The sequence below is a fragment of the Varroa jacobsoni genome, unplaced genomic scaffold (assembly GCF_002532875.2).
Source record: "Varroa jacobsoni isolate VJ856 unplaced genomic scaffold, vjacob_1.0 scaffold_167, whole genome shotgun sequence".
NCBI lineage: Eukaryota > Metazoa > Arthropoda > Arachnida > Mesostigmata > Varroidae > Varroa > Varroa jacobsoni.
The window spans coordinates 36,031-61,532 of NW_019213069.1; the positions used below are offsets into that span (position 1 = coordinate 36,031).

At 40.7% G+C, this 25,502-nt stretch overlaps 2 protein-coding genes and 1 long non-coding RNA gene across 6 annotated transcripts in view; 1 reads left to right on the forward strand and 2 right to left on the reverse strand.

Annotated features, from left to right (window-relative positions):
* Window positions 1-349: 349 nt before the first annotated feature.
* On the reverse strand, window positions 350-4,339 carry LOC111270818 (uncharacterized). Its single transcript, XR_002686488.2, has 3 exons — window positions 1,461-4,339; window positions 1,099-1,264; window positions 350-897 (listed from the first exon to the last, which is right to left on the reverse strand). It is a non-coding gene; the product is annotated as an uncharacterized LOC111270818 (long non-coding RNA).
* Window positions 4,340-6,841: 2,502 nt separating this feature from the next.
* The window catches only part of LOC111270805 (uncharacterized), a 30,739-nt gene continuing 12,078 nt past the window's right edge, over window positions 6,842-25,502 (forward strand). Inside the window, exons 1-4 of one of the 4 annotated variants that reach the window (XM_086972616.1) lie at window positions 6,842-8,765; window positions 17,882-17,992; window positions 18,415-18,633; window positions 23,766-24,022. In XM_086972616.1, the coding sequence (XP_086828742.1) occupies window positions 23,917-24,022 (106 nt within the window). In that variant the 5' untranslated portion in view covers window positions 6,842-8,765; window positions 17,882-17,992; window positions 18,415-18,633; window positions 23,766-23,916. The remainder of the gene's footprint in view (window positions 8,766-17,881; window positions 17,993-18,414; window positions 18,634-23,765; window positions 24,023-25,502) is intronic. The other 3 variants (XM_086972619.1, XM_086972631.1, XM_022851223.2) reach the window with 3 other exon arrangements.
* LOC111270785 (uncharacterized) overlaps window positions 10,997-25,502 on the reverse strand; it is a 41,623-nt gene continuing 27,117 nt past the window's right edge. Inside the window, exons 4-6 of the transcript XR_002686472.2 lie at window positions 12,174-12,287; window positions 11,847-11,968; window positions 10,997-11,350 (exon numbers count right to left, since the gene is read on the reverse strand). The gene's annotated coding sequence lies outside the window, so the exon portion shown is untranslated. The remainder of the gene's footprint in view (window positions 11,351-11,846; window positions 11,969-12,173; window positions 12,288-25,502) is intronic.

Consider the following 25,502-nt stretch of genomic DNA (forward strand, 5'->3'; position numbering starts at 1 on the left):
GCCTACGATTGATTTAGCAGACAACTGCCACTCACACAAAATGAAACTTGCATTTCTTTAAGTAAGAAAAACAATTTTAATCTTATTCTAGGCACTTGATCAAACGATTCATAGCTCTGTCACTCTTTTAAACTTTGGACTATTTGGTTTAAGCTTAGAAATCTTCCACTACAGCCGGCTCAAGGAGTTGTAACATGAAGATTCTTGCACAACTACGCTTGCAATTTGTGATCCAAAACAATCCGTCATATTTGAACGTACTTCCGGATCGAATCATATGCAAACGTTTTATTATTAATACAACATAAATAATATAAAAAGAATAAACTAATACAACAACGCAGAAAACTCATTTCTTGTCTATTTATTAAAAAATGGTGACCAATCGTTCTCAACCACATGTTTTGCCATTCCTTTGTCGGTTCAACATTCTCTCTTTGAAATCTGTCCGCTTTGAGAATAATTTTTTCTTTCGTCTCGACGCAGCTTTCGTCCACTCTCACATGAACCAATATTTGATTTATGGTTTATTCCGCGCTGCATACTATATATGTGTGTGTTTTCCTTGAGTTCTGTGTTGAGGATTTTTCCGAAGTAGAAATTAACTTGGTGTCAATAAAATAAATGGTTTGATGTTTCTTTGCCGCAATCTCCAGAAGACACTCCTCCACCCTGGCTTGTATCTTGATTAGCGCAAGATTTGTTCTGCCCTGAAAAACGTTTTTCTTTCGCACAGTAACAAGTAGGGTCGGGACCTACATGCTCAGCTCCTTCCCGTAGGCCCCGCATCTTATGACGTAATCGTACAGGAAATTCCACAGAGTAAGGCCCAGTATCGGTCCCGTCGGGATGTCTCGCCCTATTCACTTTATTCGCAAAGTATGAGAAAATGAGTACCTGTAAGTAGAAAGAAAATTCATTATTTTGAGAGCTCAGTTGGCTGGGCTAAAGGCATATTTCACGTCCAGAAAAACGAAAAGCATGAACCTTCTCGTCATTTGTGTGTTTCGATGCGCTTCATTAAAGACCACTTTTTTAGTAGCATCGAGAATACTCTTCCTTTTGCGAAAACGATATTGGGCTTTGGATAACGCTTACCTCTCTTCGATTTCTGTTTGGGCCTTGTGCGATTATTTTATTTCACATGACATCTGCTGTGGTGACGAGAAGGCACAGTAGACAATGGTGAATTAGGTCTGTCCTTTTTCTGACTTGTGTGTGAGAACCTGGTTTACCTCTTTTCATGCGTCGGGAACCCAGCCATCTTTAACGAGTTTATGCATTTTCAATGGTACATATTCAATAACATTTTTTATAATAGTATGCAACAAAAAAAAATATATGTATATATATATATATATATATATATTTATCAAAAGATGATAACCATTCATTCACATGGTCTGTAAGTTGTAACACTGATAAGCTTAGAATGTGGAAAAAGGTCAAAAGTTGCTCACCTGCAACAGCATTGGAGTGCCGAACTTCTGAGCGAGCGACAAAAGGCAACAGTCCGCATGGCTTTGATCACATGTTTCTATCACATCTATTATAAATATACCCCTTACTTGGTTCATGGAAACTTCCGTTTGTAAATAATTTGATTGAAATGAGCAACTACGTGACAGCTTACTCGCTTTGGTTACTTATAGCTATTGTCTTTCATCGCTCCCGTGCTAAAAAATTCATTACCTATTTTAGTGAGCTTTTACTCGCACCTGCTGAAACAGTCAAGGGAGGCCGAGGGTCCATAACAAGATCTTAGACTTTAGATGAGTAACGAAGTATTGACAAGGAGGTAAACTAGTCAGTTTCTTGCTGTACGATAAAAGCCCAAAGCACATTTCAGGAACAAAGCCTCAATCCGTCGAGTGGTTTAAGGTGAAGACGTAATCACTAAAAAAGATGGGGGAATCGAGATACGAGAATCTGTCAGCGTACCGAAGGGAAGATCCAGTGAGAGATGGCGTATCGCTAGCCACGGTCCAGACTTCGTCTCCTAAATTCTACGAGCTCCGTCTTATCCAAACGTATATCTTCGGATACAGAATTAAATATGGCCTTATAATCATCAAGCACCACGTACTAGGGGGTTTTTTCTCTTGTTGAATGCTTTTATAATGTCGACCATCAGGACCTGTGTTGTTCCTTTGGTATAGCTTTTCTACTCGTTGAGAAAGTGGACCGTCTTCTGGTCAGCACACTGGCAAGCAACCTGTGGAATGCGTTCCTCCGAACGATTCTGCACCATGACGATAGAAGAGTTCGCTCAATATCCATCAATAGCAAAGCATCTCTCCTTTTAGCTGGAGATGTGCACATTCGAGCGTGCGGTCCAGCACAAGGACAGAATGGTCCCTCGAGATTTTCATTGTAGACCGCCTCCGAACCTGCTGCCTTGTTATTTTCGACAATCGGCAAGCTCTCCAGTACGGTGAACTTTTTCTGAAACAGATTGCGCGTTGTCGTAAATTCGTCATTATCAAGCACAGAGAACAGTGGTATCGTACGTACCAGTTTAATGCCTCATCAATGCGACTGAGGTTATGGGACATGCGGTCGATCCATGGTTGCGACTCTGTCTGCACGTTATGTTCTCAAACATCTTCAGGTATTTTTTATGTTGCAGATGTACGTTATTTGGCGGGTTGTTCTAAACGTCGCACCCAGAGGGTGAGCTACAAACTGCATCTCTATTAGCTGCCTGAAAGTGTTCTGGGTCCTTCGGACAAAGCGACTGAAATCATCAAACCAGGCCCTGCGTTTTCTGGGGTTGGCGGGTTCAACGGACGGCTGAGTGATTTCAACAAGGTCCTGCATGCAGCTTGTTGTATTAATGGCACCGAGGTGATTTTGTGTGCTCGCTTCAGGAGGCTGTCAACATCCGGGGCAAAGGTTAGGATCTGGAGGTCCAGGAAAGACCCATAGAGCCACGAACTCTATAGCAGTCAAGGTGTGCATTCGTATACATCCGCGACTTTCCAACGGGTTTTTCTTTCGAAGAAAGCAAGCCCTACCTTGTAACGCTTATTGCAAGCACATAGGTAACTGATTTTCCAGTGTATCTCTCAAACGTCGGTATCAAACGTGATGAAATTATCCAACAACTATGGTCTGCAAGCGTGTCTCGGAGCGCTCATGTGCGTCTTGGGTCTTACACTGGTTTGTTTGAACGTTAATGTCATCAGTTATGATTATGAAAAGGTTGAAAGGAGCGAGCGTGCCTCTCGACCTTTAACGACTCTGTCATCAGTTGTGATTATGGTAAGATCAAGAGGAGCGAGCATGCCTCTAGACCGTTAATGAGTTTCTCTATTAACACGTATGTTGATTCTGACTCGGCGGGACAGACATAAACTACTACGACGCAAATGCGTTAATGGGACACGCAATGCGATAACGTTATCTTTAATTTGTCTTTGTGAACTTTTTCTGTAATTATAAAACAATTTATAAAACAACACACTTATAAACACAGAAACCCTTCTGTTGAAACGACTTGGGCCATTACTCATTCGAGCTAGACAGTTCACGCGTAAAGACCGAAGAAATTAGGTCGGCATGTTGCCTAAGTTTCCGTCAGCACAGGAATATCGACGCCCTTCCAGACCGTCGGCTTAAGAAGCGCTAATGTTGTGACACGACCGCAATACCATCAGGAAACGTCTCAGTATCTTGCTGGAACCCTTCCTCATCGAGCACTCCGAGAGTGATCGCTGGTATAGTCAATAGCACTGGCGGGAGCCGCCGCGTCCTAAGGGCGCCATATCAGCTGCTACCTCTGTGAGGACCCGATTCGCAAAATCCTCGATGGTCGGCGTTCGTGGCACGCAAGGGCAGCTTTTCGAGGCCGTGTACACGACCATGGACACCATGCGTAGATAACGATTCTTGGACGTGGCTTGATGTTACTGCTATCTTGTGCCCACAAAGTTGAACTGCATGTCCGATCGCTTCGGCCTCAATGGCGGATTGTCCTGCTGGAGAATCATTATCTCGGAGGGATCTATATATGAGGTCTTTGAATGATAGAGGCCACCTTTTTATTAGCCGCTTTACGGTCTAAGGTGGGACCCCTTCTGGCCTCGTGCCTTGCCGAGTGTCAGCCGTAGTCTACCCATTTCAGTAAACTCCGGAAGGCATTTCTCGTTTACTGAAACCGGTATTGGTTCTCCTGGCGGTTGTTTGGAGAAGACGCGCGTGACAACCTTCTCTACCGCACATGCCGGTAGCCTTGAAGTCGTTCGTTTCACTGTATTTGCAAGCCACATTTATATCTTTTTATCATTTTGCCCTTTGGCTGATGAAAGTGCGGAGCCTCTTGTGAGCAGATCTTAGGTCTTTTCTCCCGGCACGTCTCTCTCTCTCTCGCGCTCTCTCTCTCTCTCTCTCTCTCTCTCTCTCTCTCTCTCTCTTGTTGATTTACTCTATTCTGCCAAGTGCGTTTTTATATTCTCAGCTAGGCCCCCTAGAAGGCACCCGAGACCCTCCATGTTTCGATTAGCCCAGTGGTAGAAGGTCTATGCCGCCGCCACACCATTTATACCTAAACTGCTCACGAGTTTTTCTGTTCAATATTAGAACGACAACTGCAACCTAAATAAGCTTCGTTGTTTTAATATGGTTTTGAAAAAGATTGAAAACTTCTTGCCAGTGCCAAAATTATCAACGGCTGGCCAAGAGGGTAAAAAGTAACTGCTGAAATATTAAACTACTGCTAAGGACCTCAGTCTCTATTGATGATTCCTAGAGTATAAAGCAGTTTTTCTCTTATTGTTCCAAAGCTAGCGCGATGTCGAGCTAGGCTGTACAAAGCATCATTTGATAAAAAAAGTTTTGCGCAGAAACAAACAAACGAAAATAGCAACATCTACAAAAGTATCGTTTGAAATATAACACTTCGATTATTTTGTTTTTATATTGTTTCGTTATATATTACATGCTAGGATATGCAATAAAACAATTAAACAATGAGTCGTTTCTACAGAACTGCTCAAATTGCTACGCAACGATAGCGTATTCTAAGCGATATTTCTATTAGTAAATGCTAGTTAGCCAAAAAAAACAATATGATTAGCTACTTTTAAGTGATCAACATTTGTAGGATGTTTTTTTCTACTGGATCATGAAGTCGGGAGTCACGATTACCTACGTAATGTTCATATCCACACAGATTTTACATACGTCAAACGATTTTTAATGTTTTCATTTGTTTCGTTACAAGGAACAACAGCTTCTTCTATTGCACACGATTTTTTTCTCCATTGGATTCTCTTTACTTCTATTGTTTTGTTTTTAGAACTACCAGTTATTTCTCCTATGTAAATAGCTCCTCATCAGGTATACCTAATTGGAATGGGTCTTGTTTGGATTATCTCAGGTCTCTCTCTAAGAGGTTCATCAAGCGGAGTGGCAGCCACATAACGAGTTTTTAACCTTAATAATATATCTTGTTTTTTTTTCCATATTTTTTCCTATTTTATTATTGTTATGTTATTCTTGAGTAAGAATTTTTGCCGACGCTGACGTTTGGACCGGCGTGGTGTCACACTTGTTGTCACCGATTATCAGTGCAACACGCTGAAACGACACACAGTAGCCACAGCCATATCGCGCGGCTCCAGCTCTTCGTTTCTAATAGATTCTATGTAAATACTGATTTGCTTTGAAAGCTAAAATCCTTCTGGGTGCTAAGTATCAAGATCATGCGGCACTTGTTAGCACGTGCAGGTTCGATAATGTCAAAGTGAGACGATTTATGCGGAAACGGCAACACAAGAAACTGTTTCCTACAAAAATGGCTATCGGCAGCAAGCTGCAGTTATCTAGTCATTGAATTGAATAAATTGTTGTTACGATACCCTTACAGAATAATGATGACTTTGACGTAAATCTCTGCAGATCAGCACGCAAAGGACACGTAGATACCTAAACAATTAAGGTACAACAAATTTCTCTTCTAGAAATTTCTAGAAAAACATATTTCAAGGAGAAGTTTGTAGAAATGTTCTACCTAAAATAGTTGAAAGAGAGGAAACTTAATTCTTAATAGCGACGCATCGTGCTATTTGCTATGATTAAACTTACAAACTATGGAAGCTAGCTAAAACACCTTCGTTAGCCTTTGTCCTGAAATTAAACGACCGAATAAATATAGCGAGCGCCTAAACAAGGCTGCTGCAGTGTTGAATTGCGTCTCGTTTAGAAGACTGATTATCCCAACGTTCTGAATTGTTCAACAGCGTATTACATTACTAGGTATGTTGATTCATTTTATAGAATAGCCAATTTTGGCAAACTTGGCATAAGTTTACGAATCGATGACGCTGATTCGCTTCCAAATATCGTACAAACATGGAACGGCAAAAATTATGTCGTTGAATGGAAATCAATAGTTCATAGAGTTTCCGAGAATACGTTTAGCCCAAATGTACAATCTTTCAATTAAAACTCGACTAAATCACAACCGACGCTAATTAGTGAATGGAAACCTGTCGATCTGGTGGCAATTTCCGAGACGTTAAGTTTAAGTTGAGAGGTTCGTTGTTGAAAACGATTATAATTCAACTAGATTTCAAAGTTAGCGAAAGGTTGAATATGTAACTTGGCTAACAGGATAACCTGACTTCCGGACCAGTTTTGACTCGGATTTGGCAAGTGAATTAATGTTAGATACTGTGGTCACACGTTGATTATGGTGAAAAGCTGTATTTCAGACAGCTTCGAGTTCTTATATCCACCCGTAAGGAAGATCAGTTACGAGCATTCAATCGCCTCGCATCGCGACGCCTTTCTCCTCTAATGTAGATACGGCAAGAACAAGTAAGCGGTAATTGTTACAGGGGCACGTTATAATTTTTCACACTTTTTATATCACAGCATTTAACAATTGTCAGACAAATACATGTATATACAAATAAGTTTCAATAACTCACTGATCGTTCAATCGTTTCTACTTAGTTATTTGACGAATCCTGCGCATAATGCTACATTGTTTCCACTGAGAAAAATACGTTGTGAGTATCTAAACTCTTTACATTTAGATCGTTCTTAGCAGATAGCTTAATGATTCTACTTTGTATTCATAGCTTTCCTCGAGCGAAGTGTCTCGATGCTTCTAAAATTGATATCTCGAAATCGAAGAAACGGATGTGCTTTTGTAACGTCTAAGATTGTTAAGTAGTCCAATATTTACTACTACTACTATAGGTAGGTCTATAGTTTATGTGAGATATACTTTGTCTGAGTCAACGGGAATAAACCTAGTTTACGTTTTTTTATTGAGGCGATACGTTGGAAGTGTTACTTAAGCCTAGAAAAACACAAGAGGGTGCTATGACAATGCTATTTGATGCAGTTCATTTTTAAACCGTCGAAAGATGTGACTGTGGTCTTCCTTTGAATAGGATTATCATATCATTTCTCGAATATCACCCAGCCACGTTATCTCGAGCTTTATTTCTTAATAGACTTATTTTGCAAATCTAATCTCTAGAAAGTGTGTAAGGCATCCTCCAGGTTTTTAAAGAGGAGTCTTTAAACTATGTGGTGAGCCGACACACAAACATATTACCTCCTTTCATATGAAAAGTGCGTGCCTTTTTTAGATTGCAGCCATTTTAGAAGAACTTAGTTAGTTCAGGCGTGGATTATGGTTTTAATTAACTGCCTATACCGCATTTCGATGACCGCTACTATTGCTAGTGTTATTACCGCGACTAATTTACACGTTTATCCATAAGGGCCAGTTCAGCTTCGTGTCGCGCTCGAATTTCCGGTAAACAGAAACTTTTCTTCTTCCTTTTAGATTCATGGCGCTGTAGTCGTTTCAAGGATGTGCATCTGTACATGTGGCTACTTCAAGTCCAACTCACGAAGCCTCGTATCGATACACTTAAGAACCGTTCAGTGCCGAAGACCAGTAACACGCGTCCAGGACAACTCGAACATTTCTGCCTGTCACCGTCTGTTCCTGACGCGGAGTATAAGCTATGCTTGTTGAACTTAATTTGCTTGTAAAGGTTGGCGTTTTAAGCTACCTTTCGTGGCCTGATGGTATACAACATGTGATATTAGAACCATGATAACCAGGGGTGACTGCCTGGCAAGTACTATGTGAAAGGGTGCCGACAAGTCGCGCGAGGAGGGACCCTGCAACAGAAATCGTCGTCGAGTTCCTAAACTGTCGCTTCCAACTGTTTGTTTCTTTGTTTTTCACTGTATGTGCGGCGAGGAGTTTCTTGCCAGGCCGATAGCCCATATTCACTTTCGGTCTAACGGAGACCGCTCTGACCAAATGACATTGCTGGGCTTTATTGAAGACCGCTACCTGTAGACTTTGGGCTTTACTATACTAATTTTCAAAGATTAACTGCGTGGCTGGTGTCTTTCAGTAGGTTGCTGGTTCGTTTTAAAAGCATAATTGGGCTAAGGTGAAGCCCACTGATTTCAATGGTCGTTAAGCGAATATGCATGCTTCGGAACGACCCCGTTTCGACTAAGGGCTACGTACGTGATTGGAGTGTCTTTATGGCTGTGTACGTCCCCACGTCTCGCCATTCAGCGTACGAAGATTCTTTTTTGCCGGCGAACTCTATTAGCTGGACAAGGAGCGCATTCATGTGAAGAGTGACCGATAAAGCAAGTTATATGTTTATCTTCTAAGTATTCTCGATGAATAAACAACAACTAGATTCGAAACATTTCAGTGCTACGTAACGTGCGGGTATTGCGGAGACATGATAAATTCAACGTAACAATCAAAGGTACGACAATACAAGTGACAAAAAAATAGATCATAACATGAGTAACTTTCGAAAATCAATGCTTTATTCTGATGCCCATTAGTGTGCTTTTTAACATATTCTGCCTGGGAAATTTAGTGTTGCAGACGAAACATCTATTTAGAAGATTTGTAGTTCCTGTACAACACCATAACACTTCGGCTTAAAAGATCTATGCACGAAATGAAAACTAAACAGAACTAACTACGCATTAGCCTTGCTATCCCTAACCTTTGACCCTTCTAATCCCCGTTTGATCGGCCGACATTTAAATGAATGAAAATTTAAACCATGTATTATATAGCTGCAAAGAATAGGCCATACGTCTTGAAACAAAACAAATCGTTTAACCATATTCTCTAATTCCTGGACTTCAAAGCTGAATACGACCAAAAAATCATATTGGACATTCTATCACCCGAGTGTCTTCTATAGACCTGATACATCTAACAAGGACGATCCAATGAGAAAAGCAGGTCTTATCTAAACAATGATACCACAGAAAAAAAGAACGAACCATTCGCTCTTTTTGTTAATCTTGTTTTTGTACAAAACCAACCTTATCTAGCTACCGAATAGTTTAAATTTCTTGAGCTAGGCCAATACGGTGCGCTCAGATAAATATTACGTGGTATTAATTCACTCGCAAATCAGGTCATTGCCTAGGCTACTCTGATCTACTACTACTCAGATATACGTGGTATTCGAGCGACTGTAGCACATTGTTTAGGTCGTATTGAGTAATAATAAAATGATTTTTTTTTATGCATGCACAGATTATCGGCTCATGCCAACATTATTGTTAGACGTCTGTTTATCAAAATAACATTTAATAATTGACCCATTTTGCGAACGAGCATGCTCTACGGTCGTGAAGTTTTCATCGGAACAAAAACGAAGATAAGCTAATTATAAATGGTAGCTTCATCCCGTTTAGATGGGTGCACTACTGTCACTTAAGACGTTTGTGCCAATCTAACAAAATAACGGCATCGATCTTTTTGAGACCATCATTTCATGTGGACAGTCGACTGGTTGACTTTTTCTAGCCAAGCTTTTAGGCTTGAATTTCGCCGCGGACGTCTGACCTATCATTACCGCTATGAGTAATAACTATATTCGTTCCATTAAAGATCTGTATCTGTCCGCCAGAGCCGAAATCGGTTCTCGCTAACTTTTACCAGTGGAGCTTCATTCTGAGATTGACGGATGATCGCTTTTTTTCCGGGACATAGTTTCCGAGTTTCTTTTTACTGTGGAGTGCAGTATTAATTTAGCCAAACTGATCGTTTTCGAGATTTGTTTAAAAAACTTATATTTGATCATTGTTTATTGTTCAAGCTCCACGAAATTGACCTAACAAGAATGATTTCAGGCTAATAAACCTCGAAGGAATAAACTGTTTACCTTTATGTTTGATGTTTTATGTCCGGTAACGCCGTTAGGCGTTCCGTTACACGTCTGGCTTCCACCACAAAAGGAAGTCTCTCTATGGCCGGGTTCTAGCCTATGCCATAACGTGGTCCTAAAATTAGCTATCGCGGAGACAAGTTGTCTACCCACAAACGGTCATTCGGATATTATTATTTTAGAGCAGAATTCGGAGACGAGTTACTGAATGCAATAGAAAATAGGCTTCGTAGAACTTCAAAGATCTACGTTCATCGATTGAATATTGTGATATTGTTGATTAGAGCAAAACGTTTTCTAAACTCGTGTTCGGTTCGAACCATATAATTTGATTAATTCTAAGCTCTTCTTATGAACAACGAGAGTGTTCGCACAAATAGGCTTAAAATGGAGTTTCGAATGCAACTATTAACTTTGAGAGAACAGGAACTATAACGATGTCCTGAATTGTTTCGTATCGATCGCCTGAGACTAGGTATGATTCTTGGAAGTTGCCTTAGTAAGCAGTGAAGTTCGGTGTCTAACGAAGACTGATATAGTGTTTAAAAGCAAGTAGTAGTAGTACCATGATGTGGTACAACATCGGATGATTCATCACTGTCATAGCGTGCAGTGACGAACCACCCTGTCCGATTGTTGCTTATAACTGATTCGGCGTTAATATATGTAAATAACTTGTTGAAACTTCATTGTAGATAAATCCGCCGAATTAGCGTATCTCATTACTGGAATAGCTTTTGTTTGGCTTTAGCGTAGAACAACTGTTCCCCCAAGATTTCATAGCTCCATATCGCGTATGCTATTTTCAAAAACACCTATAGGTTTGTGCGCATTGTTTTTTGCTTGATGAGGTCTCCGGTTTTATGATCTACTTACTTTTGAGTCAGACGTTTTATTTTGGCACTCCTTTTTCCAATTGAGCAATTTTATTTTGTGACGATAAAGAGCCGTCCGCCCTAAAGGGCGACGGCTGACTCGATTTCAAGTCTCCTGACTGGTAATCGTTTCGCGTATTGTCCCGAGATTCCTGCTAACATTCGCACATTTCCAGGGTAATTTTTGCTGGTTCTTTGCTGCTTATGATTTCATAGGCGCGTATGCCCGATTGAGATCGCTGATGTTGACGTGGATTTCCTTATCGCAGTGGGTAAATAGCTCTGACAAAAAGAAAGATAGCTCTTTATAGAGGTCTAACGGTCACTGGTTCATTTCATGTTTTATTTTATCCATTCGTAAATAGAAGCCTGGCGAACGGCTTTCCATTTAATTCGGTCAATCAATTGTGATTCGGTAACGCTTATAACTACAAATGAAAATTGAATTGAGGCCGTGGTTAGAATTTATGCAACGTTTTTGAGCTTGGGACAATCCTGTTAGCTAGCTAACCCTATTATCGATAGTAGCAAACACTAGTCGAAAAAAAGACCGTTTCCCTCGATATCTAAGGCTTTACCCCCTGCGCTGTTTGCGGTATGCCATTATCACAGCAGACCACGCTTAAACCATACCGAAATTATTTATACTTGACTAGTTTAAAATTGTTTTCATTTATCTATAACAGTACGAATGTAGGCGCGGGACTGAATAATCACAATATAACGATTATACAACGAAAAAAAAACAGTTTTATAATTATAGAGTTCGGTTTCTTACGGCGGGGAATTCGATCTCGTAGTCTGATCTGGCCAGCCATTCCACCTTCTTCATACCAGTTTGCCGCGAAGATTGAAATACAAGCCCCGAAACAGCGACTCTCGCCAGTCGCCATTTCAACCCTGCAAGGCCATATAACAATTACCTTATTATCAGAATATTAAGGTGCTTTGCAGACTGAGTCACGTATGGGAAGCCGCAGCCGTGGACACTGGATATTATTTTTGTCACTCGTACCAAAACAGAGTCATGTTTCATTACAATCACGCCAATCTGTCAAGCCGGACACGCTATAGAGCCTTTGCAAATAGAAGAATCTTCGCGCACCTTTCTGCTATATCAATCCGTTTAGCATCAGCTCTCCTGTGGAGACGAATGTGAGTGTCATATCAGACCGGGACTTCGTTGTCGGTATACCGTCGTTGGACTTCCTGTTGGCGACTAAACGGACAGCAATACAATCAAGTCAGAAGTTTTTGTCGTTATATATGTATATATAGCCGGTATATGACAATTATCGATGCAGAGTAAGGGTTCAGATAGCGATCATGTTTGGTGATCTTCTTGACCAGTTGATGAAGACCAAAGACTGTTATATAAATACAATATTATTTAATGGAATACCTACTTTACCTATACACACATCGCAGGATACGATAATACGACTATATACCGAAATTTTCCCGACACTTGTGGCGCTGCAATCGCGACCTTAAGATCCATGCTCGATAAGCAATCCTGCCGCTCGCGTGCATATCTAAATATCGAAATACGTATCGACATGTCACTCAGTGTAGATAGGCACACCGTATAATTTTGTGCATCAATTGGAATTGAACCCAGCTTTAGCAGCGGCGGCGGCGGCGGCTGCGAATGCTTTCACAGAGTGCGTAGTGCCTCATACATATGAGTATTTATATTACGTTGAAAATGAAAATATCAGGTGTTCCCGTTGACCCATATTATTGATTTAGTTCGAAAACTAGGTTTGAAAAGCTAGGCTTAAATGGAACTTGAGCACACTCGGCAGCTAAGTAATTTCCCAAAAACGTCTCAAATATTGTGCCTTTCTTGGTCAGCAGTTCATTACAATAGACGTAAACTTGTTAACGAATATGGCATCTCTCCGATGTGTATAGGACCTAGCCATTCGAATGTTATGTCAACTTGTTATTAACCAGAAGTTTCAGTAAAACTATCTGTGACCAATGACTGGACATATTTTACAAACGGTACATTCAACAAGTCATCAGATTTATGGCACTAATCAATCTCACCGAAGAACACAAATGTTTTTGAACACAACTAAAATACGATGCAGACCGTTTCCTTCTGGAGAAGGGTATCCCTCCGCCTGACTGGATGGTTTACGCGGGCCTAGAGTGCAACTAAAACGATTCTGACGCGAGTTCGCATTGGAACTTCTCACTTCAGACGCGTTTGTATTCTGCTAACTTCAGCCGCTCGCTATAGCGTCCGCAGTATTCTAAACGTACATTTTGCCTAGTCATTAGAAAATCTCCGCTAAGGCGGTCTCGCTTATGGCCGGGGCCACCACTTTTCCCAAAATAACCCGACAGAGTAGAAGGCTATTCTATATATTATATGTATCCTAAATGTTGATACGACGGAGAGCCTAGGAAGTCAGCAACTTGTTGGTGCAAGTCAACACTGCCAAGTGAACTTTAAGGATCAGTCTCTTATGGTATCAGGATGATTAATTATATCCATAATTTGTTCTGTTCCTTCCTTCCTTCATCAGTTCCTTCCAAGATTTACTTTGGCGTTTGGTAGAAGCCAATTACTGCGTCCCATCTGATATGCAAGTCACAGGAGTTTGGCACTGTACAGTAAGGGAGTTAGGTCTCGAAGGGTATTTCGGGTGCGTCATTACAGCAGCTATTGTTGAACTTATCTTTCGACCTACTGGCAATAGATGTTTTAGATGAAATTGTATAGCCTTTCCTTCAGGCCTGCTAGCTTCTTAGGTTGCCGACTACGATAGTTCCAGATATTTATGTATCGTAACAACGGGTTAAGTTGAAACGACGGTTGAGATAAAACGTAAATCAGGTGTGTTCAATTGATTTAGTCAGGCAGTGCTTTGAATGGCTGTTTCCTAGCACATACGGATTCCAATTTTGAACCTAGATTTTGCTTAAGATACTGCTGCGTCGGCAGTTCAGCAAGAATTGTTTATATGTCCTCTTTTCTTTCGATGTATTCACGTATGTTATACCGGATCTATATTGTATTCGAACAGACCAACATTTACCTCTTCAAATGACATTCTTAAGGGTATTTTTTCCCTTTATATTTAATTTACTCTTTGTGTAGCCGTTAATCGGCTGATGTTGCCCCTAGCTACAGAGGGATTCAATTGTGCACCAGCAATCAGAGGAGTTGATAGAATTCTTTATTAAAGAGTGGATTTATTATAACTTTGACAAAATCGCATGATTGTGTTAGTGTATTTATGAGCTGTGTATAGCTGGTTGCACTATTCGCGCTCGCAACTGGTAAGCTGTTATGCAAAGTTGAAATTATTAAAAAAAAAAACAGTGAGTCCCAATTGAGGATTGAACCTTCTCTGTTTTTTTCTACACTGTGTCCAATCGCGTTAATGCAGGGCAGAACCTACTCGGTTATCCGAGCTGGCTTCCTCAAAGAAGTGGAACCGGCATCAGCTTTAAAAATTTAAGTAGACTGAACAAATATAACAAAGCTCTATCTGTATGCATAAACAGAAAAAATTAGAAACCTGTCAGAAGCACTTGCTTTAATGTGTCAAGCATGTTACAATATAACTTTTAGCTACGACCGGAAGTGCACAGGAGCTACTATTAGTGACACGCAAATTGAACGTTTTATAAAGAGAAGCTTTTCCTATTCTCTATCTAATACAGAATTATTACGTTTTGTTTTGGAATTAACGCTGGCGTTAAATTGTAACCGTCGAGCATGAATGGTATCAAAACTGAGCTACCCGACTTTATTGAAACGGGAATTAATACTCGAAACAGCTGCGATGTGTTCGCTATATTTACCAAGGGATCCACCAAATGCGTCTATAAACGATGATATCGACTGCTAATTCGTTTTTTTTTCAACCAAGTCTGAACTGTCTCTCGAGCTTCTGGCAACGATACAGTTTGGAAAAAGTGACCTTCCTATGGCTGCTACTACTACTACTACTACTGCCCCTAACTACAAAAACTACATGCCAGCTCAGGCAAACTTCAGCCATTGCGCTAGGCCGGTACTCGTCGACGTGCTCGTTTTTATTGAATACGGGACTCTGGCCTTATTAACCCGCTTTTCCATAAGCGTTGGGGATATCTCACGGTTTATCAAGCACAAATGACTCTCTTCCCTTTAGTGCCTACACTTTGCTTGCCAGCATCCACGAGCCATGACTCTCATTACGCGGTCCAACTTCGCAGAGCTCTTCGTGCTTAAACTGATCTAGTCATTGCTTTTCCTGCCCTTGGTCGGTACTACGCCGGTGGATATCACGGACGCAGTTAATTTTTTGTCTATTTGGAAAGATTTCGTTTTATGGAGAAAGCACTTTAATTGGTAAATCAGCTTAAACCAATTCACACCGTAACTAAGTTCGAAATTGGGTAAATAGATAGATAGATAGATACACATTGTTTCGTGCTAGAAGCATCTAGCCTTCTGAAGCGTTGCTTAACTATGGCAGTGGAACCGCAAAACTCGACGACATTTATTTCGTGCAAAGAACAGTGCGCCCTCTGCTGGTGACATATTTAAAATGAGCTTCGATCTTTGCGCAGATAACATTGCTTGATGGGGCCATATTGGCGCTGTTATGCTTTAGCCATTGTGGAAAACATAGTAGTTCACACATAGCGAGCTTAACGGAAAATTGGTGTACATTATCTTGCAGTTAGTTAACTTTCATACATTCAGAATCAAATACAGTGCCGCACCATTGCGCGCAGTTATTCGATAATAACTGCGCACATAATATTAATTAATAAAGAATAATAATAATAAAAGTAACTTATCGAATAAGTTACTTAGCTAGCCTCAATATAAGCAAAAAACGTGGCCCTTTTATTTTTCGAAATACTGTTAATGAAACGTACCGTCCCTTTATCTCTACAACAGTTTACATTAATGTTGTGCAACATTTCTAATGTTCCGCTTATTTTGTATTTCTAGTTATGCACGGAACTATACATAAAACGTATATTTAACTCACGGTTATTACCACACCGTACGTTTGTAGTATACGGTACTCGCTTGGCACAACAATTTTTAAATTGACAGGCAGTAGGTAGTGAGATAAGGACCAATACGGCAACGGTAACAACCAATTTTCTAGCGGGCTTCACAAGGCTATGTATAGCAGCGATCCACTGTAGCCGAGCCTCCGGGGACGGGTCTGTCTATCCAAAACTCTTCAGTAAAACACAAGAAAAATCCTAGAAAAAATCTAGCCTGGAAGTTTCATCTGAACTCCGCCTGCTGGCATTCCAGCCTAAGTTTTCGGTAACCCTACCGAGTCGGTCTTTTGTTGTCTGGTTAACAATTCGAAGCCAACGCCGAAATGTTTACCAAAAGATAAAGAGTACTCCCAGATACTAAGCAATGGCAAGAGCAATAAGAACCGGACAGACAGGATCGCTTGCCGGATTCAGCGCAATGGATGAGAAAATTGACAACGTTCTCGCGATAGGCTGGAATTTTAAATTACCCGCGAGAGAAAAATGTCCGTTCGAACATTTCGTTTGACTTTGAAGAATAGGTTTAACGCTTTAAGCCTTGACCGAGTTGTCGGCGGGCCCCTCAAAGCGTAATCAGGGAAAAAGGAGCCCAACTAGCAGCTTCTATGATCTTCTTGATGTGCACAAATGGGAAATTCAATGATGAAAGGTCTTCGTTTGCTGTCCACTAAAGGAAATATGTTCAGTTAGCTCCCACACGCGGGGATCACATCAGTTACAGACTGCACGCTTTAAAAGATAGCAAACTTTTAGGTTGACGGTACAACTTCGGCGACAAAACATGTCTAGAAAAATTTTAACTTCATCAATAGGTAATTGAGATACAGTATCGATGAAATTTGTATGCATGAGGCGGATCCATAGTTGACGCTGCAAGATCAGCTCTTGATCTCCGTCTGTTTCCTGAATATGACAACCGTTGCAGCAAACAGAATACACACATCTAAAACTGCTTCTAGCAGAAGGTGAGCAGAGCATTCACTCAGATGATTAAATCATGGATCGAGTGCCACATCTTTGTGATATACCCATAGAAAGAGTAACGAGTCTATTGCATTACTTTGGAGCCTTTCATGCTCTAACGTATATTCCGTGCACGTTCCCCGCAATGTCCCAATGTAACTATCCCTCTGCCAGTTACTGATCTCGTCATGCTGCCAGAACTTTTCAGGAAGAACTTGTACACACACGCACATACCGAAAAGTACGCAGATTTGTGGCTTGGGTACAAGATGTCTCCTGCATTTAACTTACACGATTTGACGTGTTCTAGCTTGTGAACGGGCAGTCAATGCGTGATCGAGGTGACCGTGGTGCGGCGGAATAATTTCTTCAATAAAGATTAAAATTCAGCTTCCCTTGTCGAGCCGGAAGGCTGGCCCTATGTGCCTCGTTTCTAGTTCTAACTAAATAGCCACTAACGTGAAATAGAACTATATGTGCCAAAGCGCTATAATTCCGCGCGTAGGACCATTAGTATACTCGAATACTGACTGAACTTAGAAGCTTCTATATCAGACTCGTTTTCGCGACATGAGCGAACGAGTTTAGATTCAGAGATCAATCTCTTATACCAGGCCTAAGGCGCATCTGACTCACTCCATGGCATACTGTATATCCTTGTGGGCTTGTAGAGTCGTGCAAAATTCTGTTATATTTCATGTGGATGCAAGAACTGCTTACTTCTAATGGCCTTTTACTCACAAGTAGCTCATTGGCAAAGAAATCGCAGAGTTCCATGTTGGCAGAATAAATAGGACATTTTTACTTTCGTTTCAGACGAGTACAGGACCACAAACTGGTTGACTTCTCGCCACAGGATGTGCTAACAATTTAGCCTCAATCTGCTAGGCATTGAAAACATCGAACGTCGATGGGTGTGCTCGAAAAGTAAGTATATATGATGTTTTGCGGGCCTTTTTGTGCCGATCTCCAGGCCTCCCGCAAAACTAGGACCATGCATATCTACAGCAAGAATCCAGTTTACAGAAACAGCTTTTTAGTGGAAATATTGACATCGTCATCTTATCTAGTTGGAAACGATATGTATGCCATCAATCTAAGCAGGCCTTATCATAAGAAATACTGATTACCCTTAGATGGATATTTTTTTTGTTTGAAGGGATCCTCACTAGCAACGAACCTACCTAACCTACCGTTGCGTTAGTTAATCGGCATCGGCTGCTTAAAACACTATATAGTGTAGTATAATTACACCCATATATAAATTCCGTTGCTTGTGACGCGATAAATTTGTGTTTCGGGAAATACTTCTTCCCTGTTTTCTCGTTTCCTGGTTTCTCGTAACCTAGTGCGTTAACCTATCAAACAGCCCACTAACACTGAGTACATCCAGGATGCTCTATTCGGTTGCAAAAGAATGAACCATTAGCGTCTGTCATTAATACTATCCCCGTGGCCATTCCTGCTGTTCGGGCTCAATAAGTCGCCTTTTAAAGTGAATACCTGAAGCAACCAAGCTGGACCAAACACAGCTCGCGGACTCTGGCTGTTCCACGCGACTTTGGTAGGTAAGTTCTCCATGGGGAATTGTGTGTCTACCCAGTTTAAGGTTAGGTTGTTATTGCATTCTCGTATGCTAGCACCACAATGTAAGCTTAAGCACTCTGCTCTTCTAGTTAGAGACATCGTAACAACTCTCAGGATAGGGTTAAAAGCGGCCGGGGCTAAATGCATTGTAAGATTACAGAGCGAAAAAGCTACAGCTAAAGACATGGGTTGGTTATAATTTTATAAGGGGAACACCGAATACTGGACTGTGAATTGGCTCACCGTTATTGTTACTTTTTGTGTATTTGATGATACTGTTTTTGCTGGAAGAAATGGCTTGACAGTCCATTTAGCGTCGTAATAGGTCAAGTGGGAGGAAAAAGTTGGCCTGTACGTTTAGCAGGTATTTGGCTGTAGTAACTGGTGTGTTCCATCGATATGCGCGCGAAAGTCGGCTTAAGGCTTGCATATAGTTCATCATTACTGCGTTGTTATTAGATTACTATTTTATTAAAGAAAAAAGTAACTAGTTTATGTACGAGACACACATGAGTTATTAAGCGCCTGATGGTAGCCACGGTAATATTTTACAATTTTACCAATCAATATATATATATATATATATATATATATATATATATATATATATATATATAGATGTATATTCTTTGCTTAATCAAATAACTGCTTGTGCATATTAGGTGCGACTTTTTGTTTATTTTTATGTAATTGTTCTTAGTTGTTAGTTACATTACGTTTGTTTCCCTAAAAGCCAGCACCATACATTTTAAAAGCAAGGTCATACGGGCGAAATAAACCTAAGCACCAATGTTTTAGAAAATCATCATTTTAGGGCTCATCACTGTGATCGTGGATATAGGGTTAAACGGACTGTATTCCATATAATCGCATCCTATAGACACAGTAAGCATTACCGTGTAATAACACGTTGTCCGCTTGACGTTCTTAATAAGTTCCAAGTTTAAAACTACCTTTGCATTTTGTCAGTGGTTTGCATTCTTAAAATGGTAATCATTTTTAGGTATAGCGCTTAACCAGGCGGTGCCTCGTCCATAGTCAATCGACCCCAACCGCGAAGCCAGGAAAATCAACCCAAAAAGACCGGCAAAAAAGGACGACAAAACAATCTGTCAAATAGAGACCTCCTACTGTTAGCCCTAGCCCCCGTCACATTATCGGATATCAAATCGGTAATGCCCGACGTTTAATAGGTCGCCGTCTGGCTCAATTATACTGATTGACAGGACCGAAAACCTTTGATCGACTAGATCAAATCACCCTGCATTATAATTTTGGTCTGCCGTCATAGGTCAGATAAAAATCGTGTCCATAAACTACTGAGAATCAGCAACTGTATAATATTTTTAATGCAAACATATGGGGATTAGGGTAATCAAGCACAGAGGCAATTTCTATGGTTAATAATGTTTAGTAATGGTCTACTGCAATGATCCTTTAGTCGCCGCGTAATAATGATAACATACTAGTTTTCACACACGACTGTGCCGTCTGTATCTGATTGTTATACACTTCATGTAGTACAAATTTTAACAGCTAAAACAACGATTGCGGTGACGATTTCTAGGTAGCACGTCTGTAAGCATGCAATTGATTTCTATATATATTTTTCTTCATATTCAATCTCAGACGTTGAGGAAATCCGGATTGTCGGCGTGTCGCGTTAGCAATATCTATGGATACGATGAAGTAGTTTGGTACCTTTGACTCGTTTACAACGATCCTTATATCAAAGAATAGCAAATATATAGACTGACACTCGCAGATGTTATCCTGCTCTCTATTGTTTTTTTATACATCTTATGCGAAACTTATCATAGCGTTCACAAATAAACTATCAGAGTGTAACACTCCCTCTCAGCCTCCGACTACAAACTATCTAGCAAGTATTTTTATGGTTTGTTCTTACGGCTTGCTGATTTATGCTGCTAGTCAGCTAAACCATTGTCGCGTCGGTGACATCCATTCGAATGTGTAAAAATGACATTTGGCAATGACAAAATGGCAAAATGACAAAAAAAAAGCTGAAGGTAGTACGTATCATGATATTATTTATTGTCGATAAGCGCCTTTGATTGATGCTCTCAAGAGAAGTAACCTATAATACATTTCAGATTTAGGCAAATTAGAAAATTGGCGCCCTTTTTTTTACTGCGTAACAGACACCACATTTTTTTTTGTTGCAGTAAATTACTTTCGCACATCTCGCCACCAAACGCAAAACGTAAGTGAGATTAGAGAGACTTGCGATGCTTAACGGTGGTCGTGTGGCTGCAGCCTAACTTTTCAGCTAATTTTCGCGTTGTTTGTTGACTACTTCTCAAAAGTGGCTTCGAAAGTACGTCATCGAACTCAGGCGGTCGGCCACAGTAGAGGACATTCTCTAGATTACCGACACTGCCTTCCAACTTGGCAAACCATTCTTGAACATTTCGTTTAGAACATGTTTCTCGGGCTGTTTCGGCAGAGTTGATCGCAACGAAGTCTAGAGGGTGTCGAAAATGCAGTTTCTCTTATCCATCTTTGAGCAAGTCTTTTAAGTTGAAACTTCACCCGTAGAACAATATTGTTACAGCACATATGATACAACTTGAAAATGTTTGCAAACGCTATATCAGAATGTGTAAGTGGGAAAAGGAAGTCTAAGTACAAACCTAACGTTAGAAGTGCGTGTTTGAGCAACGTTCGCTGCTCATTGATCACCTTACCCCGCTGCCGCCCTAGGAGCTCCTTGATTTTTCCAAAAGAGGGTAACAATTTGTAATGTTATGGCGGTATCTCAGGTGGCCGTCATGAATAAAGGAGCAATGACGGGTGGCACATAATTGAGGAACAAGATTAAAGCCAACGTCTGTTTTAAGCATGTCCATTCGAGGGCACTGCACAACTTTACAGTAAAGCTACACAGCATATTAAACGATTAATATATTTCGAAGGTGTTTTCTGCATCTGACCTAGCAATTTTGGAACTGACAATTGCGTAACCGTTTCCACAGATCGCAATCATACGAAGGCTCCCCCGTTTTCGAAAATAACCATTCGCCAGATATTTTTGCAGGGTACATTATTATAAATTATACATATATCTGATTGGAGCGATAGGCAGGAAGCCTTGGTAAAATGCGTGGGGCAAACAAGACTACATTGCTAATAGATGGAGATGCCGCATGACGATGTTGGTTGGCAGGACAACTTTATTCCCAATTAGTCAGTCGTGTTTATACGGATCTATGTAAAATTTCGATGATACCTATTTCACTCCATTTGATCCGTCAGTATTTTGGGCAATGTTTTGGCAGGCACTCACACTGTAACAACAAACTACAACAGATCTCTATCATATTATATATAGATAATAGTTCTAAACGCATTTGCTGTACTCACCCCACTGACCCACCGTAATTTCCATTGTCCATATATGCCCCTATTAAAGCTATTTAAAGTTGATTCAACCGAACGGTTTCTATCTAACGTTTCGATTTCAACTAAATATAATTTTTAGAACGTAAGTTAAAATTTGAGTTCTTAAATCTACTAGAGACATTGAAAAAAAAAAGCCCTAGTTGTGTTATTCCTGTTGTCTTTTGTTTGAAATCACTGGTAAGTAATCGAATACTGAACATACAAAAATAACAATAGTATACTGTCCAGTTATCATCCCTTAAGCACAACCATCAATTGAACTCGCGAACGTTAAACAAATTGCTGCTAGCTAAAAGCTACGAATGTGACCGTCATGGTCCCCTTCAGAATCATTGACTGGTCACCGTTCTGTCATCTTGGATACAATTCGATTTATAAATTATCCATCACTGAGAGTCGCGGTGCAATGTCAAACTAATCGATGTGATCTGTATTGCATGGTGCTCCGATTTGGTCGTTCTAGAGGGCGCTTCTAACTACATAAAAGCTTTGGCTACTTTAACCACATTAATTTACAATATAGGAAATTGTACTGTAGTTCGGAAAGCACAGACTGAGCCTCACCAAAAATTTAATTAGTAACAATATTACTACAAGGCTAACAATATTATATAGCTGAAACATCTTATTTGATAAGATTCCTTCGTATAGCCTCAGTTTTAGCCCCAAACGAATAAACGCCATCTGGTGAGGATGTTATCGTAGGTTCAAGCCGTTTTTGTCCTATGTTAATCCACCAACCCCTAGCAACGCCAATGGTAGGTGGTCTGAAATGGGTTGCGTCGCTGAAAGCGCCACGAGACAACTAAAGTCATATGGACGTAACAGCTTAGAAGGCCGCATGGAACATGCATGGAGTACTTCGATTGGGAATCGTCTGTCTGAAGAGGCAGCACTCGGGGACCAGGTTGACGCGGGGAGGGTTGAAAGAACGCTGGTGAATGAAGTCGACGGCAATGAACAGGACGTTATGTGGGTTTTGGGAGATGGAGCGACAAAAAGGGTGCCAGTACCGTCAAACGAAGTCAGAAAGAGATACCACTAATTGAGTTATCCTATCGGGCGGTGCATAGTACTGGCTGCAGACTCATCGCTGCGCCGTTATCTGGGCAGACCCAACAGAGCTATGGGTATAGTGGCACGGATCTGTTGCAGTTGTTCTTTCCCACTACTATCGACAACATAAGATCGACGAGTTGCAAGAAAAGAACGTCCTGCTAGTCTCTGTAGCGTATGCTTCCTTGCAACGAAAAGTTTACGAACACACTAGGTTTATTGCTATAATAGAGCGTCGTTGGATTTTTTGCCGAAGCGAGGCGCCGCGTCAAATCTTGCTAAAGATGTAAATTAGCATCAGAGAGGTGAAGAGTCGACCGGCAAGGCTCTGCAAGGCAAACCCACAATGTCTCAAAGTGCTCTCAACCACCGCGTACCTTCCTTTAACACTGTACCAGAAGACAACCGTCGGCTCCGATACGTGAATTGTTTGTTCAACGCATAGCGTGATATCAATAATATCTAATGTGCTTTTAGGAACGACTATAAAAGAGAGATATCCCTTGATTGGCGGCCATTCATCAACATATCGTCGAACGGTGTGCGCCAAAGCTTGATCTTGGTTATTCACGTACCACTCACAGGACAAAAGGAACACGACCGAGCCATTAACAGCAGCTTTTTATCAATTTAGCTTTCAGTTGTGACCGCAACGAAAAGTAAGATCTAAGTCGCTTGCGGAGCTTCGTGTCCTCACAGCTTTACGGGTGTTAACACCGAGTTTGTGGCAGGAAAGCCTTCAGTAGCACTAGCTTTCTTGCTTAAAAAGAGGAAAACACGAAAGAATGAGGCCGTTCGCATCAAATACTTTTATCGTCCTGTTCATCGCTGCCGTGTTCATAATTAGCTTTATGGGAGAAACCACAGCCGCCGATTCGGGGGCTACCTACGGTGAGTTGATTGATAACTTTGTACTTATTAGATACACTTTTGCCCTCAAATATACCTATTATTAAATTCACATGCATCTTATTACAAGGCTTAATTTTGTATTCATATATTCCCAATGACGTGAACTTGCAGCGAATGTGTGTATGTATTTATTTCTTTGTTCATGTAAGTGAGGGTCAGACCCATCCTTTTGTACTACACTGTGTGTGCGAAAAACAGTTGTTTTATATATACGGTACGCACATATACACACACCATGTGCATCAATAAACTAGGGTAAAAAGGCAGAGCGGAGTTTCGAAACTTTCGACAAAAACTAAGTCTTAAAATAAGCAAAATAAGGGTGCGGTGTAACTTCCAAAGAACTACGTTCCAACGTCTGGTAGTTGAAAGGGAACCAAGCACCAGAATTGCGAAAGGTAACGAGTGTCGCACTATCACTTATTGTCGAAACCCCATTACAAAAAGGCTGTTTACCTATAGCCAAACTAAGTCATCCCCACGTCACGCAAGGTACCAAAGGAGAAATAAAAATCCATATTGAAAAAGGCCGTATAACAGGCGGCAGTCCCAAATATAATTTTTCGACAAATAAGCGATGACATTATTCGAAACGTCGTAGGAACCGTTGACGAATATTGCTGCGTTTGACTGTCTAGTAGTAGCAGCAGTAGTAGTAATTATATATATATATATATAGTACAATAAAAGTAGGCCGTTGGTATGGAAAAACTTCGGCAGGTTACATTTTTGGGCGGTTTTCAGCTTATCAAACAGTGGGTCTCGGTTCAATTATAAATCTTCTGTCTCGAAAAGTATGCTACCCGCAGCGACCCATTCGTTATCGACTGTTCGTATTTCATCTTCGCTCGTTGGGCTTTCATTAACGGCTTATTGGACGACTGCATAAGCTCCGATACACGATTAAAGGAGCGATTGCGGAATGTTTTATCTTCATCAACGTTTATAGTTTACAATAATCGTTTAACTACAGCTGCACGAAACTCGAGGAATAGAAAAGTAACTACGTGTTCCACAATACAGCATCGAACCCGCCGGTTGCAGAAGGATAATGAAAGTGTGAAGAGTCTCTGCCGTACCGCTAAATAACTCAAAAAGTTAAACGCCCAGTCTGCGTGATGAGTAATATCATTGTACCAACCTGCCGATAGAATTGTTGTTTTGTTCGAGTCAGAATTCAGTTCTAAGGTTCATGCTAGCCTTTCCGTGTTTTACATTCGTTATCCAAGCTGCTAGAACGTTACTTCAATCACCGTTACTGCTGGGAGAACAGAAAAAGTGTTGTCTACATAGCAAGATTCTGTCTAGGCGAAAAGAGGTTATTTCCTTTCGATGAAGGCATTCATCAGGGCCAACACCAGACTGGAGAACTTGAGAAATGTATACACGCAGATGTGGCCATTTTGAAGGCAGAGGTCAGACTGTGCAACAGGCTAGACAATGCTTTTGGTCGTAAATA